The sequence below is a fragment of the Pygoscelis adeliae genome, unplaced genomic scaffold, assembly GCF_000699105.1.
Source record: "Pygoscelis adeliae isolate BGI_AS28 unplaced genomic scaffold, ASM69910v1 Scaffold175, whole genome shotgun sequence".
Lineage (NCBI taxonomy): Eukaryota > Metazoa > Chordata > Aves > Sphenisciformes > Spheniscidae > Pygoscelis > Pygoscelis adeliae.
In genome coordinates this window covers 183,093-194,207 of record NW_008824941.1, presented here as the reverse complement: position 1 = coordinate 194,207, position 11,115 = coordinate 183,093, and the positions used below count along the sequence as shown (strand labels likewise).

General features: G+C 41.2%; 1 protein-coding gene across 1 annotated transcript in view; it reads left to right on the top strand.

Annotated features, from left to right (window-relative positions):
* The first annotated feature begins 2,749 nt into the window (after positions 1–2,749).
* The window catches only part of MAP3K8 (mitogen-activated protein kinase kinase kinase 8), a 16,223-nt gene continuing 7,857 nt past the window's right edge, over positions 2,750–11,115 (top strand). Inside the window, exons 1-5 of the mRNA XM_009325506.1 lie at positions 2,750–2,825; positions 3,750–4,110; positions 5,817–5,819; positions 6,902–7,066; positions 8,582–8,843. Coding sequence (XP_009323781.1) covers positions 2,791–2,825; positions 3,750–4,110; positions 5,817–5,819; positions 6,902–7,066; positions 8,582–8,843 — 826 coding nt within the window. The 5' untranslated portion in view covers positions 2,750–2,790. The remainder of the gene's footprint in view (positions 2,826–3,749; positions 4,111–5,816; positions 5,820–6,901; positions 7,067–8,581; positions 8,844–11,115) is intronic.

Here is an 11,115-nt window from a genome sequence, read left to right as displayed (position 1 = left end):
GAGGGGGTGGGAGGCGGGGGGGTGGTAGCCGGGCAGGTCCCTGGCTGCCCTCAGCCTCCGGAGCGGCATCGTGTTTGCCGCTGGAGTCGTTTGATCGCCGGCACCTGCGCTGGCCCCAGGGGGCTGCAGGGCGGGAAGGGGGGCACCGAAACGCCTCCCTGCTGGCGGTGAACTTCTTGCCGCTGTCAGCGCTAGGAGGGCTGTTTTCTTCCCAGGTGAAAATCTGAAATGATGTAGAAATTGAGATTGTTGATATTTCTTGTCCCTTAACAGCAGAACCTTTTTTCAAAGGGATTGTGTTTTTCAAGGGCTGTCGATAACTGTTCTTAAAAGCAAATAAGGACTTTCTTTCATCGCTGGTGGACAATTATTTGCCACTTAGACCAGAAAATTGTTCCCTAAAAGCAGCACAAGAAATCTTTATTATGGGTGTATGATTGTGTTGAGGTAGTCCGTGCAGTTTTTTGGGTTGTTTTGGGTTTTTTTTTTTTAATTTTTATTGTAGGTTTTGTTTGGGTTTTTGCTTTGTTGATCCTTGACACAAAAAAAAATCCCACAGGGGATCAGAAGTCTGATATCCAGTTACTCTTATTTTAATAGGGTGGATATAAGGATGCTCTCAAGCAGCACACTTCTCAGAAAAAGGGGTACTAGGTAAAAGGTAAAAGCTACTCGTGATAAATAGAGAAATAAACCTTTGGCTTGCAAATTACTCATGTGACGATGTTGAAATAATGGCAGAACTGGGGAAGGAGTCTTGTGCTTCAGCAACTGACATAAGTGCTTTCATTTAGTTTTATTTTTCCACTGTAGGTAACCAGTTTTTTAAGTGAGAGCATAAGTAAAACATACTTAGTGATGCAATTTCTTCATTTAACTGGATTGTATCAAATGATACAGAACATTACTTAGGTGCCCAGCACAGATACTAGTACAGGATTTTAGGGGAAAAAAGGGAGAATGAAGTCCCTGTTGGTAACTGGACACCTTTTTTGCCAGTGCTGGAAATATATTATATAAATTGCTGCATAATTTAAAAAATCAGCTTCACAGAGTCTAGACACTGCTCTCATTATGTGAACATTCAGTGTTTAGAATTTGCTAGATACAGGGAAAAATGGAGGGTCTGCAGCTTTTCTCAAGCACTAAAAGCACAAAACTAAGAATATGTAGGTTATAGTCACTTTTTCTTGTTATTCAGAGCATTTTGGGTAGTAATTAAACTGTTGAGAATACTGTTAGTATTGTGCTGTAGTTTGGGAACATTTGAGGAACAGAGCAGAGCTGGCACTTGTGGAAAGCTCCATTTGGTCTAAACCGCATGAAAACGTTATCAGAGTGTGAATTAGTTCAATTGTGGTACGTACTTGTCTCTATCCACAAAAGACTAGAGCATCTGGAGACTTGTGTTTTTCTTCAGAAAGTCCCTCAGGACTAGTTTCTAACTTTACCTGACTTTTCACATGCAGTCTCTCAGTTCCTTTTATGACTGGACTGTTTCTTTTCTCTCTACCCCCATTAATTCAGCACCAGAAAAAGCAATGAATAAAAGTCTTGCTGTGGGGAAAAACAGACATTTCCTTTATAATAAAGAGTAAATAATTTCAGGCTTTGTTAACGGCCTTTTCCTTGGGCATAGAGCAGGAAGGTGGGATGCTAGGGGTTAGAAAACACCCCTAGCATCTGTTATTTCTTGTGTAGGTTGGAAAAACCTGACCTCTCAGCACCCCGGATACAAAGCCTGGGTGCTCCCCGCTCGAGTAGTGCTAGTGACCACAAGGTTTCCTACCCGGCTGCCCTAATGCTAGGGGTGCCGTCAGGTTGACTTGAGGCTGGGTGACCTGGTGTAGAGTGCTGGTGAAAGTCGCCGTGTCCATCTTGGGGGGACGGGGGGGGGTGCGGTGCTGCTCTGCCACCGTCATCCCAGGGGTTTGAAAAGGAGCGCGTTGCGCCGCAGGCACTCCCCTTGCTTTTTCCTATGCTGCATCTGCTGAGCTGTCCTGTCCTGCCTTTCAAATTCGCAGCGCGTGGTCTGAGTTTCTTTGCCAAGTCAGCCACGTCATTTTACTCGGTTTTCTTCAACGTTAGAGCTGACGTAAATACTCTAACCCATGAGAAATATGTGCCACAAAGCTTCCACGTCCTTGTGGGGAGGGTAAGAAAGATAAAGATCATAACCAGAAACTGTACCTGGGTAAAGGGCATTGCTTCATGGCCTCAGGGGACCGAGTCTGCTGCTTGTCCTTGAGATAAATAGGTTGTGCTTGCTGCTTTTCTTTCTTTTTTTTTAAAGTATCTTTTTGTCTGGTTGTTATCTTTTGCCCAAAAGAGATGGTTGCAGTGGATTATGAAAAAGGGAAATGAGAGCTCTCTAAATAGGGCACAGTCTACTCGGTTGTGCTACAGGAAAAGGAGATCCTTCTCGTCTCTGCTATTAGCAAAGAATAACACTCAGGATCTAGCCATGGAAAACTTATTTTTCACTACTACTTGGAAATCTGGATGATTGTACAGTAGCCTGATTCTTTTTGAGCTGTCATCTTTTTTTCTTTCTGCAAAAAAATCCCCTGTTATCTCAGCCTTGTTATTACTAGTTTTTCTTTCCGTGAAGCCTGTGAAGCAAATGATCATATGAGTATAACCAGTCCTTCTGCTTGAGCTGGTCTGCCATGGCTTTATTTGTTTTGCTTTTTTTAATAGACTGCTACAGAACGCTGTGAAATTATCATTGGTGGTAAATACGGGTTCAAGAAACATGACGACTTTAGGGATTATATCGAGACCTTTTTGATGGTTTTGTGTGATGTAACCAGGATAAATACAAGGTAAGTGCTCCTAGACATTTACGTGTTGAAAACTATTTGTGTTAAGTATTTTAATGACTGACCATGCATATGTTTTTAACTTGAATAGAGTAACTCTCTCTGGCTTAGGCTAGGAACCTGGGATGGGAAAGGACTTCTTGGGATGTTGAATCCAGTTTCTAGTAGTGAAAGTCCACTTCAGCAAAATGGTCAAGATTTATCTTAAAAAGTTATTGTTAGGAATAGTGAGGATAGAACAAACTGCTGGGAACTGCTTCAAAAGCTCATTGCTTTTATGATAGCTCCATTTCTGACTTTCTTCTGGAGCTGGTGAAAATTTCAGTTCAAGTCTAGTTCTGGTCAGTTATTTGCAAAAAAGATGGGTTGTGTATCTCAGGTGGTGACTTGTGCTTTATGCAATGATCCTAACAGATCATAGCTTATTACTAGTGGAATGATCTTGCTCCATGACCTTCTCCTCTTTCTGGACACATTACATAAATTGCTCATAAAAACTTGGGAATAAATTAATTGAGTACGTTTATATATCTCTCTGTCATTCATTTCCAAATAATTAATTCCTTCATTTGTATTGAGGGTGCTCCTTTATTTTTGCATATCCAGCAAAATATAACTAGTTTGTGCTTCCTTACTGTGCCAGTTCCTCTAACAAAAAGCTTTATCAAAGTAAATTCCAAGAATGAATGAAAGGGGAGGTTCACTAATAACTTCTAAATAAAATTTCACTAGCAAAGACCTTTTCTCCATTTCCTCTTCACCCAGTCTACTAATTATGACTTTCTTCATAATACAAATTAATAATCTTAAATCTAACTGGATAATGATGAGCTATCACCCTGATCACTTCTTTTTATTCTTACTTTGCTAAAACAAATTTAGGTGAAAAGTGTTTTCAGGTTTGTTCGTTTCTTTTCTTTTTTTCAGGAGTGGTTTTGCAAAGTGGACAGTAATGGAGTATATGAGCACGGGTAGTGATAGCAAAGAGGAGATTGACTTGTTGCTAGCTAATTTAAACATGTCTGAGGTGATAGACATCATGGAAAACCTTTATCCAGGTGGAGACCTTGCAGTCTATGAAGACAGCTTAATTACAATGTGTGAAGAGGCAAATCAAAATGAAGAACGTGCGGAGTCTTTACTGTTTTGTGAAAGGGAGGTTTCTTTGATGTCCTCCGTCAAATACGGGACTGTGGAAGACCTGCTTGCTTTTGCAAATCAGGTGTCTAACGCTGCAAAACAATTTAAAGGATGCAGACAGCAAGAATCTGGAATCCTCCTGAATATGGTATGTCTCTTTTCTTTTTACTTGAAAATTAGCAGACCTTAGGAGTTAGGAGTTATTAATGAAACTAAATAAAGATCACCCCCAGCCCCAGGAGTAACAGTCAGGCTGTTGTTCCCTGTGCAAACCTGGGACTGGAGGGGATCTCTGAGGTTATCAAGTCTAGCCTCTGCAGTCTCAGGCAGCTATGGAGAAAGGTCTTTTGTTCAGAAAGATCCACTCTATGTTGCCTCTTGGTATCCCTGGAGATTAGAAAACATTTCCCAACATGGAATAAAAATTTGAGACATGCCGTAAAAAAATCAAAAGCCACAACTATGACGGTTTACAGGTTTGGGAGACGGTAAGGGTTTTCCAGTGCCTTGTGTACATGCAGGAAAAAGTTCATTATGCAAAACTCCCATGTAAAGGTCTAGGATCTGTTTTGGTATAGTTGCTGAATTCACTCTGTCTGCACAAAATGTAAAAAGTAGTGATGTAAGGAAAAAAAGCATATAGTATCAACTGTGACTTTCAGAATTACAATATTACGTAATATCACACGCTGCTAAATTCAAGTATAGATGCATTGTTTTGAGAATGTATTTTTTTTTCCCCTAAAATGATTTGTGTTCTACAAGCATCTGTAGATATTAGTGTCATTGGACTTCTATTTAAAATCAGTTGCTCTGGAAACAGTCAATTATGAAATGGAAGTTTATTCATATATGTTTGTGCTGCTGCTTTATTTTCTTAAGATGTTCTGCATCTATCATCTTAAATATCTTGTAGGTAATATGTTTTATATATGATCATTGGTTGCTTGAGGCTTGCTGGTTACTCAGATGTGAAATAGCACGAGGTATTGCTTTATTGTGATTTGGAGGGAACATTGCAGTATTGCAAAACAGTCACTTTTTAAACTCTGTAACACTGAAATGACACTTACTAATATTAAATGTTTCCTATACTTAGGATAGACACTGTTCTACATACTCGTGGTTGTTTTGCTTGCACGTTATTTCTATAGATGCATACAAATGGTATGAACCAAGTCCTATTAGGTGCACGTGATCCATTGAGCAACTGAAGATTGGAGGCAGGGCATTACCTGTACATGCATTTCAGCAGGTGCATCCACGTTGTAAATATCTACAGCATTTTAGTCAGGATCAGGAGCGTTTCTGACTGCCTGGTGACCCCCACTGACTGCACCATGTCTTGCGTCATGAAGGGTCTTGGAGCGTACAAACTGGATTTCTTTCAGTTGAAACTAAACTGGAGGATGCATTACAGCCACAAACGAGCATTTACTCCACAGTACCAGGCTAGGAACTAGTCCTGAAAGCCTCCTGAAAATATGAATAGTGTGGTGGTCGTTGCTGTCTTGCTCTGCAAATCCACTCCACTCAGCCTGTGTTACTTTCCAGGATAGGTGTAACCCACGTGGATTAGCTAGTCTCAACCCTTTGAAATGCAGAAGCGAACAGGCGAGATGTACGGATTGCTGGAGTCGTTACCTTGGCTCTGATAAGTAGAGGGGAGAGGGGAGGCTCATTCTGCATATCCTAAGCAAAATACTTTTAATAAAAAGACGCCCCCCCAACAGTTAAGAACTTATCCTCCCCAAAATTAAGAACTTCTGAGAATTAACTTATTGCATGTAGATACTAGTCACAAATGACAGTTTAGCAGTCAAGAAGATACTTCACTAATTGAAAAACATGAAGGTAGTTAAAGCAGAGAAAGATTATGCATGTTACATCTTAAAAAGAAATCTAAACCAAATAATCTTCCTATATGCTGTTATTTTAAAAGGGGTAGCTGAAGAGCTGAGTATGTTAGACCATGTGACAGACATGAAATGATAAATATCTGTGATCTGCTTTTACATATCTTCAAGAATCTTAATAAAATAGCAGTAAATAGGTTAATGATATTCCAGATACTGACAATACTGTATACCCCTGAATTAATTAGAAGCATATTCACAGGAAACATTACTAATTCTTTAGCTGAGAGAATATTAAGAGACTGAAGAAATAACATCAAACCTCAAGCAGTGCTCATATGGCTGTAGTTAGGGTCTCTCTGTCCACGTGCAAAGGGAGTGAGCTGTTTTGGAGGAAGATTTAGGGCAAGATACTGACTTAGATGCTCTGAATCGCTTCCTGGAGGAGCCCTCCTCGCCTTGTTGACAGTATAGAGAACCAAAGCTCCCAACATTACCCACCTAAAGCAGACAGTGTGACTCCCGCTTTTTTTTTTGAACTACAGTATAAAACTAGAAGAAGGTGGCTGGTAAAATTGCAGCAGACATCTTCGCCTTTTTACTAAGCAGCAGAAACTCTGATACAAGATGGAAAATTAAAATGTGTTCCCCTAGCAGTACATGTGATATTAGGAAATGCTGAAACTCTTGCTCACATCTTATAAGATAGCCTGTGAGTAACAGGTATGTGGCATAACAAGTTAGCAGATTACAGGAAGGACAAACATGTGCAGGTAAATCTAATAACAAGAGGTGGGTAATTTCATTAACCCAGCTGCTGTTGTTGTTTCAAGACAATTAATTGCAACTTACACTTTGTAAGTTAGTCACTGGAGAGAAACGTGGATGCCTGGGCTGTGAATGAATGCCACGCCTCACATGCTGTTCCCATTTGGTGTTTCTAAATAAAGACTGCTGAACAGATCGCATGCATCATGCACATATATGTGATTCCCCCCCCCACTACATGTATAAAATTAATTAGGCTTGAAGTAGCTTTAACTTCATTGCGCTGAATTTTTTTTTTTTTATTTAACTCCACAGATCACACCCAAGAATGGGCGCTATCAAATAGACTCGGATGTGCTTCTGTTTCCGTGGAAGCTGACTTACAGGAACATTGGCTCTGATTTTATTCCTCGGGGAGCTTTTGGGAAGGTGTACTTAGCCCAAGATAGAGAAACCAAGAAACGAATGGCATGCAAACTGGTATGTTAGTTCAGTAGTTCTCTCTCTGAGCAAATATTGTATGACATAGTACATAAAATATATTTTCAAGTATGTCTGCATCAAATTCCACTGTTAGGCTGATGATTATCTTGGTTTTGTTGGCCTACACAAGGTAGGAAAAAATGCACGTTTTTAACTGTTAGCTTGTTTTAATTTTTTGGCTCTGAGATTGCAAGTTTCTGCATTTTGCAAGTATCTGGAAGTATGTGTAACTGCCACGTGGGCAGGCCTCCTGCAGTGCAGGGGTAGAAGAATTTCTACTTGTCCTGCTGTACTCAGGATGGTAAAATACCAGCATGAGATCACGTCCCTGCTGAAGGTGATAGCAAAACCCTGTTGCTGCCGATGGTTTTAGGATCTCATCCTTTAACTTAAGTCTGAGGACCCCAGTTTTCTTTATTCCGGTGCCATTAACGTCCCTGAGAGCTCAGCTTACGTGCCACTCTCATTGTGTTTTGGGCGCTGACTGAGCTTAAGGTTGTGAGATGTCTCAAAAACTGCTGAGCACCCCCCTATTTTTATGCAAGCCAACATTTTCTTTCAACTTCACCTTTCAACGTGCTATTCTGAATTGGGCAGTAAATATTTAGGGCCAGTAAAGGCTCAGCTGGGACACTGCTCTATATCCCCCGGCTCGTGAATAAGTACCTGTATTACTTCTGTGTGTGAAAGAGTTGGGGAGGCAGTCCTTCCCTTGCAGCCAGTGTATCCACTTGGGGACAGATTTTGTTTGCCGCTCTTGCATAACCCACTGCAGAATTGAAGCATCCTAATGTTTCTGAAAATACAAACAGTATTTCTCGTTGCAATAAAAATATTAGCCTCCTATTTGGTTCACAGCCACAAGTCTGAGGGAAGGAGAATAAAAAGAGAAGTGGTAGCCTTTCTGTGTGTGAGCAAACACTGCTTTTTATTGTCTTAGCAATCTGCTGTCAGTACTTTTTAAAGAAATATAGTGCTGCCAGGTGGTTGCTTTAAAGCAGGTTTCATTTCTTGTAGGCCATAAAACAGCGCTGATAAGGATTGAATTGAGGTCAGTAATGGTCCTGAGCATGGTTAGTCTGTAGACTGTGCTGAGTGCTGCAAGCACTGATCCACGTGTCAGACGGGTGTATAGTTCTGGTAGAGCAGATGAGACTGTGCAAAGCTAATGGAAAAAGCGGTGGGATTTTTATCTCCTTCACCAGGAAGTTTGCATAGAGCTTTTGCGTAACCAGCAGATTTTGACGGGAATAACTCTTGCTACATTGCTTTTTCTGGAAGATTGCACTTCTTACTTGGGCATGATTCCAAAAACTCTCTCAACTTTAAACAGGATGTATCTCAACTGGAAAGGAAGAACAAGTCACAGGATCAAAACAAAGCTCCGTATTTTAACAAGTGAATAGGAGTGCTTTGCTTCCTTCTTCCATTTTAATCTAGAGAATAACTAGTGTTAGTACAGAGAACTTGTTTTTTGAGCTGCTTTTCTGTGGTTTTGTTTCAATGTCTTAGGTCCCAGTGGAACAGTTCAAACCGTCGGATGTTGAAATACAGGCATGTTTCCGTCATGAAAACATTGCTGAATTATACGGTGCTATTTTGTGGGATGAGACTATCCATCTCTTTATGGAAGCCGGAGAGGGAGGATCTGTCATGGAAAAGCTGGAGAGTTGTGGTCCTATGAGAGAATTTGAAATCATTTGGGTGACAAAGCATATTCTGAAAGGACTTGACTTTCTCCACTCCAAGAGGATTATCCACCACGATATCAAACGTATGTGTGTGTGATTCCTTGTGGTGCTTTCTGGTCCAGGCTGGGCTGGGGCTCTGATGGAGAGCCTGGGACTGAGCTGCGGCGCGTAGCCTCACATCTCTGGGAGGGAGGGATGGATAATGCTCAACCAATGACAAGGTCAGGTTCTGGAGATAATCGTTATTTACACTATTTATTAATTCACTTCAGTGGAGAGGATGATTCGAAAGTCATAGGTCCTTTGCCTTTCTTGAGCAACTCAATTTGAAATAAAAACCTAAAGAAAATGAGTGGAATTATCAGTCTGTGTTAAGGCAGAAGTTTCCGTCTTTCCATGTAAATTCATCCTCAGTGCTTCCATGCCCACCTTCCACTTGCACCTTCTGTTAGGTTTTATGTTTCTGCATGGCTGTTACTCAGTTTGGGACACTCTGGAACTAAATACATAATTTGTACTGTTTTTTTCCTTCAACAATTCCTGCAAATTTTAGTATATATTTACTTTTAAAAAACTCTGGGTATTTACATGTATAAATAATCAAAACGTATTGATATTAAACCTAAATTAAATACATTAATATTAAATCGCTTTAAAATTTAATTTTAATGCATTACATTTAATATCAAACAGTTTCTCCCAGCACCACCTCCCCCTGCAGACAGATAAATTCTGCCTTTCTAGTAATAGTGCTTCTAATGAAGATGTATCTCTGCTGCAAGTTAATTTTTGCTGAACTTGAGGGTTTAAAATAGAAATATTCAAACTGAAGTGTCACAATAAATAGTTGACAGAAGATGATTATCAGAAATTGCTAAATTTTTATCTCGGTTTTGCATTTTTTTTAGTTAATGTGGGTCAGTACTTTAGATACAAGCCTTTGAGATTCAGACAACTATAAAACTGCTTAATTTTTCCCTTAGTTGTGCTTTCTCGCTTGTAGTAAGAGTCCTTCCTATGGGTTTACTGTAATTGGCAGTAACAATGACATTAATTAAAAGGTTTAAAAACCAAACCAGCCAAAACCCAATCCGCTACACCTAGGTAGTGGATAGGAGAACCAGCCTGTTGTGAATGTGGTGGTTGTGAGTGCGTTTTGCTTTTCCCAGCCTTTTTCTGCGCTGCTGGATGCAGGGCAGGAGCTGAGGCAGAGGCCGCCCGGGGCTGATGGCTGCCAGGCCTGGAGGCGCCTGTGTGCAAACCCCGGGCACACTCCTGCCTGCAGGGAGCTGTTTTGTTTGAGGGGGTGAGCTGGGTAACTCGGGCCCTTAGTCCAAAACCAGCCAAAGCTGGGGCTGGGTGCAGTCCCAAACAGGCAGCAGAGCTTGCTGCGCTGTTGCAGCGTGACCCTCTGCACCGTCCTTTGTGTGGTGTTTAAAATGCGTATTGTCAAAGGTATCCCTAAAATTACAAATTTATTTATGTAGTTTTGTAGCACTGGTAAGGAGACAGGTATGTGAAGCTTCAGGGATCAGTACTGCTGAAATCAAGCCTGTGTCTTCCCACTGGTTGGTCACGGTGAACACTGTCAGGATGGAAAATGACCCACAGTTTCCCCTGGGAGAAAATGTGTTTCTGTTGTGTAACTTGGAGATTTCATTTCTCCATGTCCTCTGAAACAGCAAACAATAATTTCTCAAGGCTTACACAGAGCACTACCTTCATAAATATTTGATCAGAAATACAACTGCAAAGAAAGCCTCTGCGTACAAAGTTGTGCCTTAGGCAGAGTTTTATGCAGGAAAGTGAATTAAGCTCCTAGATATTGCTGCAATTCAGTGGGAGTTTGGAACTCTCTTTTATTACTTTTGCAGCCATAGCCTCTCCTCGGTTGTCATGCTGAGCTGCTCTCGCTGACCAGTGCAGGAGACTGGTGTGGCTGTTGTGGAGGGGCCTTGGTTCCTCTCTATTTCTGTCTTCATTTACATCATTAGTGTAGAGAAACCTCTTGGTGACCAACAGTTATTTTGTTTATAGCCAGACCTGCACAGCATGCTCTCCACCTTGGAGACCATTAAACATCTTCAGAGCAAGCCTCGCTGTGGAAGTCTTCCACCTTCCTCCCTGTCCTGGTTTTGGCTGGGATAGAGTTAATTTTCTTCCTAGTAGCTGGTACAGTGCTGTGTTTTGGATTTAGGATGAGAACAATGTTGATAACACACCGATGTTTTAGTTGTTGCTAGGTAGTGCTTGCACTAGTCAAGGGCTTTTCAGCTTCCCATGCTCTACCGACTGAGAAGGCTGGAGGTGCACAAGGAGCTGGGAGGGGGCACAGCCCGGACAGCACCCCAACTG